Source organism: Miniopterus natalensis, chromosome 19 (assembly GCF_054644295.1).
Source record: "Miniopterus natalensis isolate mMinNat1 chromosome 19, mMinNat1.hap1, whole genome shotgun sequence".
Lineage (NCBI taxonomy): Eukaryota > Metazoa > Chordata > Mammalia > Chiroptera > Miniopteridae > Miniopterus > Miniopterus natalensis.
The window spans coordinates 4860215-4878201 of record NC_142099.1 but is presented as its reverse complement, the minus strand read 5'-3'; the positions used below and the strand labels follow the sequence as shown (position 1 = coordinate 4878201).

Genomic DNA, 17987 nt, shown 5'->3' with positions numbered 1-17987 from the left:
GTACGAAGTGTCCCAGTTTGGTGAGCACCGTGTCCAGCTCCCCTATTTTTCCTCCTAAAAGGCTGATCTGGTTCTGCTGCTGGGGTTTGGGCCTGGGAGTCAGTTCGTTTTCTGGCCAGCCTAGAAGTTGTTTGTTCCATGGCTGCGTAGATGAATTATGCTTATATGCAGACATTGTCACCTCAGGTCCATTGCACTGTGGGCCGGACCCCCCAGTGTGGCCCTGTTAAAACCGTGGCCTCCCTGTGTTCTTTCAAAATATGACACCACTGTTGCATGATACGGCCCAAGCCTCTAGGTGTGGGATACTCAAGGATGGGTAATTGTCCTTGTCCTTACTGGCAGGGTTGTCATCTCTGTGGGTAAAAGCAAATACAACATCTGGGTTTGGGGCTTACCTGGTTTTCTTTAGTATCATAGGGAGATAGTGGGAGATTTAAAAAAAAAAAATGAGGGGAGTAGATCCACCAGGGCTCTGGGCATTTTCTCAGTGAACTTTTTCTTTTGGCTCCAGTGAGAATATTTCTCTCTTACTTAAGAAAAGAGAATGGAGTATACCTAGTTTAAAGAACAAACCCAAACCTTCCCTATTGCCTCTCCGTGCTCATCGAGCCTTTTCTCACCCAGGCCTTACTCACCCGGCCCTCAGCCTATATCCATTACACTCAGTTTGAGCTGCTTATCCAGGAGAGAGGAATCCAGGCGACCATGAGGATGGCCCATCAGGGACACCAATACCCCGCTCACCCAGCCTCTCCTAAAGAGATCATGAGCCGAGGGCACATGACCAGGGAAACTCCCAGCTGCTTCTGCCCTTAAATAAGACAACAGGGAAGTAGTTTCTATACTCAAGAAGAGAGAAATCTTTTCATTCTAGGGCTGTAAGGATTATGAGCCGATGAAGCTATGGCTCTGGTAGCTGGACCATTTTGGGAAACAAGATGCAAGCAAGAGAGTAATATACAAAGTGTGGGTATATTTGGCAGGTTTGAGGCAAGCAGAAAGGAGGGTTTGGGTATGCTATAAAAAAACATCAAAAGATCTAAAATTCAAACTTCTGATAAGGCCACGATGAAGAGATTTCCTGCAGTGGATGTTGTAGGAAGCCAGCACCCAAATCTCCACAGGCTCGCAAGGTGGTTGCCCAGGTGAGGAGGCAGGGGAGATAGGGCATTGCTTCTCACAGGTCCATGTCTGGGCCTCCTGAGGATGTCTTCAGTGGCACTGAGTCAAATCCATCAGGAGTCCTCTGAAAGAGAGATGGTGACAGGAGCTGGCTGCTGCACAGGGACATATTTGGGGAACAAAGGAGAGAAATGGAAAATAGGTGACAGAAGGAACCCTTATGGAATTCCTGCATGCAGTGGCCTTGTGGAAACACAGATGTAAGGCACTTTCTATTCTTGCTTCCTTCAGGCAGCCGGAGGATAAGAAACATCTTTAAAACCCTCTGCTTTGCATCTTTGCCAAGGTTTCAGAAAGACTAAAGGGTCCCAAGGTAAACTGTTCTCCCACCAATAAAATAAAATAAAATAAAATAAAAAATCAAGGTCTATGGAGGCCAAGGGAGTCACCCTGTTAGGTGACTCCTTTCTTTCCTCACCATCCCTCCTGTCCTCTACTCCTGTCTTACCACCCTCCCTGCCCACACCTGTTTGGATGAGTTGGTTCAGGGCACCAGTGAAGTGCTGGCCGAGTGGGGCTGCAGAGGGCTGTGGCCCTGGAGGATTTGCTTGGGTGCTGTCTGCTGGCCCCACGCCCAGCAACAGTGCCGTCTGTCTTACATATATGAGCTTCAGACTCACCCACCGACCCATGCAAAGCTGTGACTCAACCCCCAAGGGACCAGGGCCAAACATCTGGGGGACAGCACCCTCCACTGGCCAAAGGAGAGCCTCCCTTCTATCAGAAGTTGATCCTAGAGATCACCTCTTCCCCTCCTTCCAAAAGAAAAGAAGGGGGGGGGAATGACTCTTACAACATGGATGGTGCATCTACTCCTTCTGGAAGTTAAAAGGCCCAAACAGTTCACCAGCTGGAGCTGAGGGAGAAGGAGCCTGGCCTAGAGCAGCCTTGGGCCCCAGGGCAAAGAGTATTGGTGTGAAAACAAAGAAGGCAGAAGCTAGGGTTTTCAGGGTGGGGGTGGGGGGATAGAATAGTGTGGCAGGTACAAAGCAAAGCAGCGGCCCCCCAAACAACATGGGGCATTCAGCATCCTAGGTCTGGTGCCTTCTCCAGCCGTCCAGGCTGACCTCGGCGCATTGGCCAGGCCCCCTACCTTGGAGGTAAACGATTTGATCTTCCCGAAAAGGGACTTCTTGCTGGTGTAGAGGTCCTCATCCTCCGCGTCCTCGCCTTCCATGATGGCGCAGCTGTCGGCCGCAGGCAGGTCGTAGTCCTTGAGGGAGGCGTTCATCACCAGCTTGGAGTACTTGTACTCTAGCCTGTGAAACGGGGACATGGAATAAGCGGAAAGAGGAGAGGAGGCGGGTACCCGCAGATGTCCCCATTCCGCGGGTCAGGAGGCTCAAGCCTAGCAAAGTGGTATGAAGCTGGGCCTATAGCTGAGCAGTCTTGGCTCCCATGTCAGTGATCTTTTTTCCCCTCGAGGCTGGCCGTTTCTCTGATCTAAAAGCTTAGTAGAAATACTGGAATCATAAAGGCATTTTTATTATTATTAGCAACAACAAATTAAGGATACTCTTTGCTTTCCTTTTGAGCATCCAACAGCCATAATTCATTTATAGACCACTTGGTGGTACTGATCCCCGCTCAGGAGTCCGTACAACCAAGGCACACACTGGACAAGGGGCTCGGCAAGTCTCTGGCCAGGGTCACAGGGTCTGCGGCCAACTCCAGAAAGAAAGCTCATGAATTCATCCTCTCCGATGCTCTCCTCCCATCGACCCTGTCCCTCCCCAAACCCTAATACTCCGCCATCAAGTACTTTTGATTCTTTTTCCAAAAGTAGCAGGTCAAGACTGTGAGCAGGATGGCAGTACAGGTCCCCGCAGAGATGCCCACTTTCAGCCAGAAATCCAGTGTTTTGCAGATGGCGATTCTCTGCTCAGGCAGGGAGATGCCACCCACGCATAGCTTTGGTTCTCGCCACACGTAGGTAGTCTTCTGTTGGGTAGAAAAACAAGCAGCTCACATATCACATTCCCTCCTCTCCTGGGAGGTCTCCAAGCAGAAAAACCTACCTGGATCCCAGCCACACAGCTGCTGATGATGGCATGATAGTCAGTGGCCGAGCAGAGTGGACAAGCCGCCATGCTCTCCCACAGAAAGTGGAAGGTGCAGCCGTCGCAGGTCCCATCGGAGCACATGCTAGAAAGCAAAAAGGACACTTGAGCCCACTCGCTGGACCAGTGGGGGAAATTTGCTTGGAGTCCTGTGATCACATATCTTGCCTGATCCATCTTCTCTTTGCCAAACTAGTCCCTTCATTCAGGTTTTTCTCTAATTTCCCTGATGACGAGAGGCCTCCTCGACCTCCACGGGCTCCCCACTCTATGTTTTTTTCTGCTGACATCAGATGAGAGCTAATGTAAGGTGTCTGAGTTCTAGCATGATGCCCCAACCAACCCCTCATGGGCTCCTGTTCTCCCCGTGGACATGTGACATTTTACAGAAGCCACTCGATGCAGCTTCCTGGCGGTGGCGTTCAAGAATGGACTTCAGGTCATGGATATCCATTAGTTACTTTCCTGTGATGTTGACTACAACAAGAACAGCGGCCTTAAATTGTTGGGGTCAGATCTCCTGCTTCTCCCCATTTCCCTGGTCAGTTGTTTAGGAGCAGCGTCTCACAAACCATCTTCTTCAAGGCACCAGTGCCTCTTGAGATGTTAGTTGGTGTTTTGTGAAAAAGGTGGGGGGGGGGTTGCTGTACTCAAGTTAGTTTGGGGATTCTTGATTTACTGCACTTGGCTCTTAAACTCAGAACCAGATCTTTTCGTTGTGGAGAGATTTCTAGGATTCCCTACACCTTTATTAATCCTAATTGTAGCAAGTACATGCCAGGCACCCTGAGAACTCCTCGAGTCTCATTGTCTCAATTAATTCTCACAAAAACCCCGAGGGAACTTACTGTTATCCCCATGTTATAAATCAGGAAGAGGCCTACAGAAGGTGAGAAACGTATCCACGACAACAGAGCTAGTGAGCAGAGGAGATAGATCCCAGCAGCTTGCCACTTTGCTATGCAGCTACCCCCGTAATGGCCTGGGAATGTGAAGGCAGCTTCAACTCTTCCTTCTACCCCATTCTTGACATCTGAAGATGAAGGGTTTGGAGTGCGACCATGCCCCCAAGAGCCCGGTGATGGATCTCAGACTGTTTCTTCATTTGCTCTTTTTTGGCAACTGTTGACTCTTGGGATAGATCAAGTCCAAGAAAGGGCAACTTAGTTATTCCTTTACCTGGGCAGGGACAGAGTTCCAGGGGCGGGTTTCAGGGGACTGCATCTGACCCGGATGGTGGTGGCTCTCCCAGAACTGCAGGACTGAGTCACCTCATTGGACCTGCAGTGAAAGCCAGCCCCCGTGGGGGGAATGAGTCACTCATCTGTGCCATTGGAGAGTCACTAAATGGCATCAGCATAGGACAGGTCCATTGCCTAGGAAGTCAGGACTTGGGCTGTCACCTGACACACAGGGAGTACATAGACCGTGGTTTATTTTTGGAGAGAGTAGGGTTCAGGAAGATCTAGTCAAGGGGAAATGGACTAGTCTAGGGAGGTCAGCATGTGCATAACACTGGAGTGTCTGTCCTTAGGCAGGAAGAGAAATCTATAGATCATCCACTATTTCTCCCTGCCTCCAAGGCAGACTTGCACCAAGAATACCCAAGAAGCTGGGATCAGGGAACTCCCAGCCTCCAGCTATCATTGCTGGGCAGACCTGCTAGCCCCTGGACATGTTCTCACTTGAAAAGTATTAAGTGGCTAGAGGAGGGGGGCATGCAAAAGAAGTTATGGAGGAGCCCTAAGTTTCACTTGCATTAGCCTGGCCTCCTGTCTTCACCTATAAAAGAAGATGATGTCCGGTATTCCTAAGGACTCCGGGTGGAAAAGTTCAGCTGGGGAGGTGATTCCATCCAGAGTCGCATCTGTTGTCACACCTGCCAAATCAGAGCTCCTCGTTAGTTCTCACTAGTCGCATTAGCTGGCAGCCACTTCAATTCTTTTAATACCTGTCAACATCCAGCCCTCCTTTATCTCATCACATCCCCTAGTGGCTCATGAAAGGGTGAACTGCAGGTTTGTCAGAGGCCCCAGGGGCACTGGCATCCCAGATGGAAGCCTGGTAGCCTCACTCTCACACGTATACACACTCAAACAGATTGGAGCAGCTGGGCAACTCACCGATAAGTCGATCAGCGAGGCTGACAGGCTGGGAGGACACGGCAGCCTTGTAGCCTGTCACCTCTGGGGGAATGATGAGTGCCTGGCAGACGTAGGCTGTGATGGATTTGGAGAAGCCTGACTCACCCTCAGGAATCCGGAGGTCGGTGACATTCTCGGTGCACACAGACATTTTCTTACCCTGGGCAGGGGAACGAGGGGAAGAAGAGACAGGAAGGAGTGAATGGTCACAGAGTTCCCAAAAGAGAACAGGGATCATTTTAATTTTTTTAATGTCTTAACATTTTTAGCCTTCTAATATGTTGTAGTCGAATGATTCATCCCAGGTACAATTATAAGTAGCTTAAAAAAGGTAAAAATAAGGCCTACGTGTCCTCCTCTGGCCCAGGGGACCCCAGTCTTTTTGTTTCGTTGGAGTCATGTGGGGACCCTGTATGAGCACGGTTATAATGGTGACAACTGATTCCAAGGTTTAATCTATCAGTTAAGGGCCTTCCTTAGCACAGTCAGTTTTCTAGACAGAAACAGGTATGTAACTGATCCCATGAGGTGTTTTGAACATCTGGCCTAGTTCACATTCCTTCTCTGTGCTGTGTTTCCACCAGGCTTGTCTCAACAACTCCCAGGGGTTAAAACAGACCCTATAACTAGCCCCTTCCCTGCCTTGAGATAGCGCATCTTAGGACCAGTTGGAACCTATTCTATTTTTTTAAAATCACCAAGAGAAGATACTCTGCTTCTCCTTCGGCTTTTAACAACCCTCACTGTACAAGAAATCTGGAAGATGGTAGGAGCTGAGAGGTTCCTTCCTCAAGATTTTGTAGTAGAGAAAATATTGAGCTATTGCTCCCTCAAAGATGCTAAATTTATGGATTATCAGTATAGAACTTGTTTGCTAATATAAAATCATTTGTTCAATATTTTAAATTTAAGTGGACTGAGTATTTAGAATGTAGGATTTTTAATAGTATACATTTTATTACAAATTGAGCTAAATTGCCAAATCTGATATCTCCGTTTATTTTCTAGATTATAAGAAATAACACGAGAGCAGAAAGGAGATTTTAAATAATAAAACATAGTAGCACTGTCCTTGAACTAAGGGTCTGTAGTGTGACAGTACACAATAAGCGTTTCTGAGAATAGAGGAGCAAAAGATGCAAACTCTCCAAGTTCCCCTCTTCATCTCTTCCCACTCACTGAATGAAACTTTTCCTACATGGGGCTTTCATTAGTCCCAATTCCTGAATTACCACTGTTACTTCTGAAGCTTTAACTCTTCCCAAAGACTTTTAAAAACAAGATAGAGGCATCTCTCCCTCATCTTTCTCAGATTACTTTATTTCTTGACATGTTCTCCATATAAATACAGCTCAACTTTTTTTGTGTGCTACAGAAGCCAGGCAGTAGCCATGCGCTGTCAAGGTCCTGTCTCCACACAGAGTCACAGACTAAATGCTCAGAGATGCTCTTTATTTGGTAAAATTGGAAACTAACTTTCCAACTGCAGATCCTGGCTTGTTTATAATTTCATCAAGTGCTGCAGTGGTGTGAGCACTGGTTTCTGCCTTTGAGTTTTGGATACAGAATATCTGCAGCAGCATGAAATGACTGGTGGTAACATTCTTTCCTTAGGATATAAATAAAGCCTTTCATGTTACTTAAAGCAGATGAACTAAGAATAATTTATTTTATCCACCCTTTAGGAAACAAATGACAGGTGCCACGATTACTGAAAACTGCTTAAGGGGGAAAAAAATCCTCCTCCTGCACAGTTTTTATAAACTCATTTTGAGGAAATGAAGGTCAGAGAGGAGTAAATGGACACCTTATTAAAGAGACTTATTTTCCTAAAGCTTTATTATCCAAATGACTTAATTTTAAAGGAGAGAATACTCAGAGTAGTGATTATTTAAAAACCTTTCGTCTCCTCAGTCCCCTGCTGCCTGAAGGTTTGCTAGCTTTTCTCCTGTGTCCATCTCTGGCTTCTGGTCCAGGGATGACCTCTTTCAATTCTTATACCATCAGCACGGACACACTTTACCTGGTTTCCACAGAGACTGAAGGTAAAGTGATGGAAATATTTCAACCCTTTGGAAGTGAAGCTTGGCCCTCCAGCGAGAGAGATGGTGCCTGTCAGAGCCGAGAAGTTGTAGTCTAAAGTCCTGCTCAGAGCGCTGATTGAGAAGGTGCAGTCGTTGTAGCACACAGAGTGGATCTGAGGGGAAAGGGGTTGTCAGGCTGGCTGCTGGGGCAGGCTTCAAGGGGACCATGGACCGCAGCAGAGGCCCCACCTGGTCCAGCCCAAGTGGGGTAAAAGGAGCAGGTGGGCCCTAAAGGGAGTGAAGCAGTGGCTGGTGGGGCTTATGTACATTTTGCCATTCAATTATTAGCATATATGTGACGTACAAACCCAAACTTCTTATCTTCCGGTAAGTAGCTGGGTCTGAGTCTATAGCTTTGTCCCTATGCTTACATTATAAAACTCTCTCAAGGCACAAGATAACCTTTCTTAATTTCAAGCAGAAGACTACAAGGTGCTAACTGGAGGAAGGGAGGCCAGGATGGCAGGAGAGACAGACCTCTACCCCCACCCCGCCATTTCAAACTTCCTCAACCCTGCTTCCTCTTTCCCAGGGTCTCTGTAGGAAATTGAACTTCAGAGGGGACATCATTCCCTATAAACCCCTCCCTTGCTCCATTTTAGGGTCCTCATTTAGCAGCCGCCTCACACAACTGTATTCCCTCCCTTGGCAGCAGAGGGAGCCCCAGGGGAAGAAGTGTGTGGCAAAAGTCCAGGGCGCCCCAGAGGTTGCCAGGGGTCTGTAGAATTGTTGCATTTACTGCACAGCTAAGCTGAGCAACGTTTGCAGACTATAAATAATGCCTTACAGATGTATGTCCATGTGGTTGTGGTCAGCAAAGTGCGAATTCACTTAAAAGCATTAATGAAGGCTTAAGAGCTTTTAGTCGTAGTACTTTCTGAGATTCGGGTGGTACGTGGCCAACAGCGCCGTTTTCCGCTTTACAAGACACCACAGGGATAGAAGACAGCCATCCCAATTATCCATGTGTCTCAGCACAGGTGGGTTACCCTCCCAAAGGAGAGGGGGCACGTTCCCACGATAATAGGCTGGAGTGAAGTAGGTCTGAATTGAGCCACAAGTCCCACTATTTCTTCCCTTCAGGCCTCTGCACAGATGCCAAATAACTGTCCAGACCAGATGGTCACCGATCTCCTTGACTCATCTCTGGGGGATGAGACTTGTCTGCGACTGAGGCCTAGACCCTGAAAACCACTGCTACAGGTAAGAACTTGCCATTCGTGGTCACAGCCTGGAGGGGTGTCCTCCAGGACTCCACCCTGGGAGTATGCAATGGGGAGCGCTTGGGGATCAGCTCCTCAAGAACCCCATCTAGGACCTGGCACCCTCTGAGGCGGCTCATCCTGGAAGGCCAAGGTGAGGATGCACGGACGCTGCTGGCACCTTGTTGCTCTTGGTCCCTGGACCGCAGGGCTTGCAGGCCTGGACTCCATAGGGCTGATGGGCTTTCAGGACTGTGTTAGCAGGGCAGGAGTGGCAGGTTCCTGAATTCCGGTTAATGTAGTTGCCGGCAGGACAAGAGGTACAGGAGGAGCCCATGTCGGAGGCTTCCAGGGCGCAGAGCCGACAGTAGGAGGCCACCCCGTTCATGACATTGGTGACATTGATGGAATAGATCTTGGCGATATCATTGGTGTACTTTCTGCCCTGCAGATGAGGAAATGAGAGGAGAGAGGGCAGAGGCCTGAGACAGCAGCAGCAATTGGGTTCTCTGGAAATAGCGAATTACTGCGCAACCTTTTTTACCCTACAATACCTGAGGAAAACCTGAGAAGTAGCTTATTCTTTTTCTCATTCAACAGTAGCTCTTTATATACATTCTGTGTCATTTTAAAGCAAACCTGAACCATTTCAAAATGATGTGTAGAAATACTAAGGGCCATGCGGGAAATATGCAGTAGATACTGTTATATGAAAAAAGCAGGTCTTGCCCTGGCCAGTGACGCTCCGTTTGTTGGAGCACTGCTGCATGCACAGAAGGGTCTTGGGTTCAATTCCTAGTTGGGGCACATACCTAGGTTGTGGGTTTGATCCCAGTTGGGGTACATGTGGGAGGCAACCGATTGATGTTTCTTTCTCTCACCCTCTCCCTTCAATAACAGGAAAGAAAGAGAGGGAGAGAGAGGTCTTTTCCCTGTGAAAGGAACAAAGTATTTGTAGAGTATCCTCTGCATAGGAGAAACTTGTATGTTAACTGGGTTATCTCTGGGTAGTGGGATTACAGGTGATTTATGTCTCCTTTTTGCTTCTTTCTACCTTCTAAGTTTTCTACAATTAACCTGCATTACTCTGAGTGAAGGAAATAAAACCAGAGTTGTTATTATTAAATAACAGGGATGAACAGGATGTTCTCAGGGTAGGCCCTGCCGAGGAGAGACAGGTCATTTTAAGGAGCTTACCTGGAAGTCATATGAACGAGGCTAGATGCTTCTCAGGTCTGGAATAGGCAGTTCTCTGCTTGGCTCCTCAAGATCCTCCTAATACTTGGATTCCAACCCTCACACTCCTACCTAAACTAATGCTAGGAATCCTCCTGGGTTCAGGGGTCTCTTCTGGGAGCCAGGGGTCCGGGCAAGGGGAGGGACTTACTATCTCATGAAAGGTGGTCCTCTGGAAGGCCCAGGTGAAGCTCACAGTAGCATTCTTCTCAATGATGTAGGTGAAGGACTGCTTGCCTTTCGAACCTTTCCACGTCTCCACGGGTGTGTTGGCCCTAGAATTCACACCCTGAACCCAAGACAGACAAGTGAAGAAGGCACAATGGTTGGGTGGCTGCTGGGGCCATCGCAGTTGGCCAGACCCACATGGAACTGCAAAGCCCTTGATGGACAGCCTGGGCCCTTCCTCTGTGAAATCACTATAAGCAGGGGTCTCAGTTATGTTGATGCAACAGTGGGGCCGAGGGGACCCACCCTCCCAATAGCCCACCCTGGGAGCCCTACAGCAGGCAAAGGAAGGGAAACACACCACCATGAAGTAGAGCTCGCAGTTCACAGAACAGATGGTCTCAAAGACAAATGTGATTCTGGCCACCTCTTTGTTCTCTGTGTCTGCCATCACTGACTGTGGGGGTCTGTGGGCCAGAAATGAAAGTCAGTTCCAGAGGCCAGGCAGTGCTTATTAAAGAGCCCAGGGAACAGCAGAGGGTCTGCTGGGGGACAGGATTGAGCTCCAAGTATGTTGGAAAGAGCGTGGACGAAGTCCAGTTCTGCCACCTTAGCTATGTGACCTTGACATAGCCAAACTGTAGTTTTCTGTCTGTAGAATGGAGATAATATCTTTCTTATTTACCACCGCCCATCACTGTGGTGAGTTCCAGAGTTGTACCAGATGTGTAATATGCTAAGTAGCCTCACAGGCAGAGTGCAGTCCCCAGACCAGCAGTGGGAGCCATCACCTAGAGCTCATTAGACATGCAGAGCCTCAGGCCCCTCCTCAGACACCCCCCCCCAGTCAGAATCTGCATGCTGACAGGATCCCTGGTGATGCATGTAGACATTAAAGTTTGAGAAGCACCGCTATTATGAGATGCAAGTTGTCTACATTCACTTAGTAGCTCTCTCTCTGGGGTGGTGGGAGCTTTGCCTGGGTTGAATGAGCAGATAGTTCAATTTGTAATCTCTTCAGCAAAGACCTCAGGCTGCTCCTTCCTTTGGGGAAGAGACAGTGTGGGAAGTGGGGGAGTGAGTGGATGAGGTGCAGAAGCCTTTACTATGGTGATCAAATTTTCAAATCATAAAGTACTTTTGGGAATGTTACCTCCTCAAAAAGCCTAAAAAGTTTTCTTACCTCTCAAACATGGGACATATCTTCTCAGCCCTGAGTAATGTAAATTCGGGGAAGGGAGACTAATACCTTCCAAGCCACTGCCCTGGGCTGAGCACCGTGGCAAGTATAGAAAGGAGGGAGGTTGGAGGTGGGAATGGAGAAGCCAGATGGGATGGGGAATCAGGGAGCCCATGGAGTGGTTCCCCCTCATCTTTAAAGTGCACAAGGGCAGAAGAGTTCCCTTTGGCTCTGGAAATCCACTTAGGGCTTTTTTTCCCCAGCCTTGGCCATTTGCTTGAATTCTGCGGACCTGCAGGTCCCAGCTCCTGTCTATGCAGTAGTGCTAACAAATGGATGGGAAGAGTCATCTCAATGTGAGTTAGTCCAAATTCATAGACTGTCAATCTCCCTTGTTTCACAGACCAGTGTTCTAACACCTATAGGGGCACTGTGACTCCCAAGTTCACAAAGCCAGTAGGTGGCAAAGTTCAAGGGCTCTGTCTTCTGTGCTCATTCTGTCAATCTTACCACCTGTAGTATGTTTTTAATGGCAACCAAATTGCTTTTTGTCCTAGGTCTTCTTGGAATAAGGGGATAAATATGTCAGTGAGAACAATCCCACCCAATCTTCTTGCCCCAAATAAAGATGAACTGTCCATGGGCACTTCTGGCCCTATTAAAAATTTAAAAAATTAAAAAATATTATCTGATGCTGTGAGGAGGAAGAATTTAAGCAGCATGTGCCAGTGAATGGAAGAAACTGGATGGGATGGGAGAGTGGCAGGTAGATTAGCACAGGCAGCCACTGAGACCCTGGGTCAGGTTCAGGTTCGTACCGTTAGACCACTGCCATGCACTCTCTGTCTGAACTACCTCTGCATGCCAGAGCCCTCTCCCCACAGCACTCCAAGGTATGTGGGCCGTGGATGTAGCCATGGTGGTGCAGGCTTCCCCCTAGCTTTGTATTCCTCACCTGAATCCTGGCACAACCAGAGTGAGAATCATGAAGTCATTGTCTGAGGCTCCAGCAGCTGTGTAAATGTGATCACCGGCCACCTCCCAGCCTGGAAAGGAGAGCAGGGAGTTAATGCTCCAGAGGGTCGGGAGCAGGGCAGATGCGCACCCAGATGACACTCTGGAACCAGTGTCCAACACAAGCCATGTGATACCTGTCCCATTACTTTGGCCAAAGACTCTGAAGCTCTCAGAGCAAGACCTTTGGGGTGTGTACAAGCTGTTTCTAGTTCAGTTTCTGCCTCTATAAAACAAGATTTGGTAGAATATATGCCCATGAGGAGTGGAACTGTCCAGGGAATGTGTGGCCTGATTAGCTCACTTTTCTCCAGACATCTGGAGGGTGATGCAGGAAGAGCCCCCATTGGGTGTGCAGGGAGCTGGGAGTGTGCAGTGAACGGAGATGCCCTTACCAGTCATGCCCTTGTACTCAAAGTTAGTTCCGCTGAGAACGGTCGTCTCCATGTTCATGGGCAGCGTGTTCCACCATTTGTATTTGAATCCCACAACAGGTTCAGTCCCTGCAGGGCAGTGTCTACAAGCTGGGGGGGATGACAAGATCCATGAGTTCAGCAAGAGGGCTGCAGCCACCCTAACTGGTGCTGCTGTCACACAGACAAGTGTCCACAGTCATGGGCAGCCAAACAAGGGGAGTGTACTGAGCACCACTGCACAGTTATATCAAGTTAACCAAAAGCATTTTGGCAACGTATTTGACAAACTCAAGCTGAAAACACTGACCCTGCCTTCCCGTGTTCCAGCTATCTTCCTTGCCCACCTAATTTTCCCTTTCAAAACGTAGATGTGCCCAGCCAGCATGGCTCAGTGGTTGAGCATTGACCTATGAACCAGGAGGTCAGGGTTCAATTCCCGGTCTGGGCACATGCCCTGGTTGTGGGCTCAATTCCCAGTAGGGGGCATGCAGAAGGCAGCCGATCAATGTTTCTCTCTCTCTCTCCCTCTCCCTCTCCCTTCCTTTCTCTGAAATAAAAACAAACAAACAAACAAAAATAAACATATCTTCTGGTCTGGTCCATACAGTTCATGCCATTTGTCACATTACGAGCAGTAAGTGCATTCACATGAACAGGTGCACAAATTCCCCCAGCTCCTTTCTGCAGCATTGCTTATAGGCCCACATGTGCTGAGCTGGCCCTCCCAGCTCCTCACACCTTCTGATTGGCATCCCTGCCGTATGCTGGAAGCTTCTGGTGAGGATGGGGCACGTGTGGGCCTGAGTCACTATTGCAGTTGGAATGAGAAGAGCAGGTAGTTCTCAAGTGTGACTGTGACCTACAGGTGGAGCCCACCCTGACTGCTCTTCTCCTGACTTGGCCCTCAGGGGTGTCCTGGCCCTCACGGCCTCCCTCAGAAGGACAGCTGCCCGCCCTGAGGGCCCATGCAGCCCGCTCCTATGAGTGCTGTGGGAATGGAGGAGGTGCAGGGACCAGGCGGTAGAGGGGTTACCAGAGCCGTTGGAATAAGAGCCATAAGGGCAGGGCTCGCAGGTGCTGTTGTCGGTTTTGAAGAAGCCTGGGTTGCATGGCGGGCAGCGGGTCTTCACGCCAGAGGCGGGCAGCTTCACCGCCCCCTCGAGGTCCTCATTACAGATTTTCGGCTGGGCCCACTTGTACATGAGCTGTGTCTGCAAAAATGGACCAAGAATTACTTAGCCTGTGCGCAACTTAGCACATCTTTAGGAAAATTGACTTGAGGACGGGAGACCCTGGGCTACAGTGAAAGCTCCACCAGGGTGGGGATCTTTGTTTCGGTCATTGATGTATCCCAAGTGCCTAGCCAAGTGCCTGGCATATGGTTGTGCTCACTGAATGCCTGTTGAATACAGGCTGACTGGATGAAGAGGGATGAACCTAATGACAGCTTGTGTGACAGTGGATGGGGAACCAGTTGTCTTCAGAGAAAGCTCCGATTCCAATTAGAATCTTATTAGTACCAAGGTCACAGAAAAAGCAGCTGGCAAAAATCCCAGAGCTCAGAAAGGCATGGATGGAGTGGAGGTGGCTTCCATAACCCCTGGGGAAAGAGGGGATGGCTGAGGTGTCCCTGTTTATCTTCTGGGTGTTTGCTTTTTTGTTTATTCAGCGGATACTTGCAGAAAGCTAATGCATCTATGCCAGACTTGGGGACTCAGAGATGATGAGAGAGACATGGGCCTTGCCCTCCAGGAGCTCATCATCTAGCAAGGACAACAATCACATAATAACAGCCCACATGGGACATCAGGGCAGGAAGTACTATGCTGGCCCATGGGTACAAACTTCCAGTTATAAGACCATTACATTCTGGGGATGTAACTTCTAGCATGGCGATTACAGTTTATGTTTTATGTACTTGAGAATCGCTGAGAGTGTAGGTCTTAAGTGCTCTTCCCATTAAAGAGAAAAGGGAATTATATGATATGATGGAGGTGTTCGCTGACACTGGTGGCCATCATTTTGCAGCATGTGAGCGTCTCAAATTAACATGCTGTACACCTTAGACTTACACAGTGTTATATCTCAGTTATATCTCAGTAAAGCTGGGGGTGGGAAGGCAAGAGCAGCAGCCATCAGGTCAGTGGACAAGAGAAGGAGCACACTGGAGACCTAGAAGGCCTTGGCCCAAGCGGGAGGGGAGAGAGTGGGGCAGAAGGGAGCAAAGACAGCCACATTCAGCCACACAATATGCCCAGAGAGGATAAGAGGAGCAGGACTGTCCTTGTGTAATTTAGTGAGTCAGCCAAGGCCAAGAAAATGGCAATTTTTACAAGGTCATATAGAGCACCAGATACTGCAGAGCTGAGTCTGAGGGGCAGCTGATAAGATACACAGCCATCCTCACTTGCTGCTAGGGAAGGAGATGATGCTCCACACAGGAGGGTGGGGGTGGGGGTGGGGAATAAGAGGTGACTGAAAAACAGTCACTGTTAGGACCCACCTTTATCCTATGCTTAATCAGCAAAAGGATTCGGCCAGCCAGCCAGCCGACAAACGTGTATGCATGCTAATAGCCAAGCACACACTCAGTGCTGAATGCAGATTTCCCAGCTCCTGATTCTGTCTTCTCGTGAGACTGCTTTAGGGAGGCCAACGGTGCATCTGGAGTGTCTGATCTCAGACCCCTCCCCTTGTGCCCTTGAGCCATCCCGGCTCCCTGACTGCTGTTCCTCCAACTCACCAGGCACAAGCCTGCCTCCTCTACAGCTGCTGTGCCCTCTGCTCAGACAGTGCTTTGGCTCCCCCCTCACCTCACTCAGGTCTCTGCTCAGTTGTCACCTCCTCCAAGAGGTGGTCCCTACCCTCAGCAATAGCTTTTCCACCCTCTGTCATTCTCTATCTCCTAATCGTTTCTTATTTCTTCTGTGATATATTACACAACCATTTGTTATATATCTGTTGTCTCTCTCTACTTGCTTCCCACCAAGAATTAAGCTCCCTGAGAGTAGAAGTTCCCTCGGTTTTTCTAACCTCTGAGTACCTAATGCCTAGCACAGTGACTGTTGAAATGAGCCAATGACCTTCTCAGAGAGGCCTTCCCTGAGGAGCCCTGTCACTCCTCTTCCAGGGTCCCCAGTGCCCTGCACATCTTGTTGCCTTGGTCAGGCCCATCTTCTTGTCATCTCCACACTCCCTGAGGGCAGGAGCCTTACAATCTCGGAGTCTCCCTCTGGAGCACAGTGCCTTGTACAGCGGTTAATCCTCAGAATGTGCAGACTACAAAGGAAGGTCTTTCTGAGGCCAAGAGCCTGGGGGGAAGAGGGAACCAGCAGGGACAAGTCAGGCCATTCTCCAGTGAGCCAGGAAGTCTGATGAGTTCCCTGTGGACATAGTGTGCGGGGACAGGCAACCATTGTCCAGAGGGGCTAAGCGAAGGAGAAATCAAAAGAAGTGAAATGATTCTTTGAAATAGAGCCTGAACCCATAGCGGGGACAATGTGGTCAAGAGTTTTGGCCTGAAAGTGAATGAGGCCATCTCGTTTGCCCCCACTGGCCCCGGAGTCACTCTGTAGTCTCTGGGGTTTTCTCTGGTGCCAGCTTCAGGACCTGCTGGAACTCCAAATGTGGTGAAGCCCAGGGAACGGGCAAAGGGGCCCTGATAGTGTGCTACCCACCTCTCCGTTGGCATCGCAGGCTGTGTGCGTGTAGAAGTAATCTTTGTCCGTGCAGGCTGGGCGCAGTTTGCAGGAAGAGGATCCTTTTTCTAAATTGCAGAAGCAAGGACAGATACTTGAAATTACATAGGAAAGCGGAGCTCATGACCCTCTGGACCCAAGGCCCTGGAGCGCAGCATAACACAGATACTGCGGAAAGTAGAAAAGCCAGCACGCTGACTCTTTCCTTGGCCTCAGTGGCAGAATTTACAGTCCCTAAAGCCCTGCTCGGACAGCCCTGCGCACCAGTCCCCGGTGCTGGTGAGAAACCACCAGGCCGCACTGTGGGGCAGGGTGGGGAGAAGCAGACTGGCCAGAGGACCTGCAATGAGGGTGGGTGGCTAGAAAGAGCATCTTGCTGGTTCACTACCACCAACCCAAGTCCCCTGAAATCCACCATCTTCCAGGTGCCACAGAATCCTGACTGCGGTTTCTATTCTTGGGGAGTTGAAGGGAAACAGGAAAGCTTAGGACCATGCCTTCATGCTCTTGTTCTCATTCTTTTTCTGAATTTTCTCTTCATATCTTCTTTCCCCTCCCCTCCCCCCAGGCACTCTCTCTGAACCTAATAAAAAATGTTAACTATCGTTTTATTTATTCTGCTCTGTGTTTTCATGTCTGTGTTAGTTCTGCTTTAACCCTATGAACCCCTGGATAGCAAGAATTGTTTCAATGAATCCCTCTCTAAAGGAATGGATTGCACCTTTTAAAAATTATGTGCCCTTTTGAGAATTTGAAAAAAAGACCTGTTTTCTCTATCAAAAAAAAACCCCACAAACACAATTCATGCATTAAATTTCCAAGAAATTTACTTTCCACAGAATAAAAATCACTGCTTTATAGAATGCGAGTACAATGCTAGTACTACCACTGTCACCACTATTTCTAATGTGACTACAGCGTCACCTGCAGGTCAGCATCTGATAATGTGGGACTGCCTCACTCCCTGTTACCTGACGGGGCAGTGTGGGAGAGTGGAATGAGAAAGTAAGTTGGACAGATCTGGATCCCACTTGATCATTTCATAGCTGTGTCACTTTAGGCACGTTACTGACCCCTGAGCCTGAGTGCTCTCGTAGGTAGAGCAGGAATAATAATATCTACCTGGCTGGAGCCAGCACATACCTGGCACATTGTAAGTAGGGACTCACTAAATGCTGGTAAATCTTATTACCTGGGTTTGTAGGGATTATTTTTATTTGGTAACTGTCACAGGATTTTTAAATAAAGATTAAAAATCTCTTTCTCTCTCTTCCAGCTAAGGGCTTATTTCTCAACTGAGCTCTTCTTCTTCCCAAGGTGCCAAATGAGGTCCTGGATCAGAAAATTTCCCGATTACCGCTTTGTTGGCCTGCACTGGGGAGTTCACCCCACCCATTCCCACCCACTCCCTTCACGCCTCTTCTGTCCCCATCTTATTAGCTTGAGCAAGAGGGAACTACTGGCTGAGAAACAGCTGGGGTCTTCTTAGCCCATTTGCTTGGCTAAGAAGCAGAAAGCCCAATTCAGCACAGAGGGATCAGGGACTCCTGCTTTTTACTGACATGGCCAGGAGAAATCTGGGGGGAGATGCTGAAAACAC

The 17987-nt window shown here is 48.8% G+C and overlaps 2 protein-coding genes across 2 annotated transcripts in view; one reads left to right on the top strand and one right to left on the bottom strand.

The window, feature by feature from the left end:
• The window catches only part of CFAP276 (cilia and flagella associated protein 276), a 52476-nt gene that overhangs the window by 2322 nt on the left and 32167 nt on the right, over window positions 1–17987 (top strand). Inside the window, exon 2 of the mRNA XM_087827962.1 lies at window positions 8557–8676. The gene's annotated coding sequence lies outside the window, so the exon portion shown is untranslated. The remainder of the gene's footprint in view (window positions 1–8556; window positions 8677–17987) is intronic.
• The window catches only part of ELAPOR1 (endosome-lysosome associated apoptosis and autophagy regulator 1), a 41901-nt gene continuing 24891 nt past the window's right edge, over window positions 978–17987 (bottom strand). Inside the window, exons 8-22 of the mRNA XM_087827964.1 lie at window positions 16367–16455; window positions 13723–13900; window positions 12669–12797; window positions 12215–12305; window positions 10441–10546; window positions 10063–10200; window positions 8857–9120; window positions 7413–7586; window positions 5369–5549; window positions 5028–5124; window positions 4425–4526; window positions 3204–3330; window positions 2948–3126; window positions 2279–2444; window positions 978–1249 (exon numbers count right to left, since the gene is read on the bottom strand). Of these exons, the coding sequence (XP_087684090.1) occupies window positions 1181–1249; window positions 2279–2444; window positions 2948–3126; window positions 3204–3330; window positions 4425–4526; window positions 5028–5124; window positions 5369–5549; window positions 7413–7586; window positions 8857–9120; window positions 10063–10200; window positions 10441–10546; window positions 12215–12305; window positions 12669–12797; window positions 13723–13900; window positions 16367–16455 (2090 nt within the window). The 3' untranslated portion in view covers window positions 978–1180. The remainder of the gene's footprint in view (window positions 1250–2278; window positions 2445–2947; window positions 3127–3203; window positions 3331–4424; window positions 4527–5027; window positions 5125–5368; window positions 5550–7412; window positions 7587–8856; window positions 9121–10062; window positions 10201–10440; window positions 10547–12214; window positions 12306–12668; window positions 12798–13722; window positions 13901–16366; window positions 16456–17987) is intronic.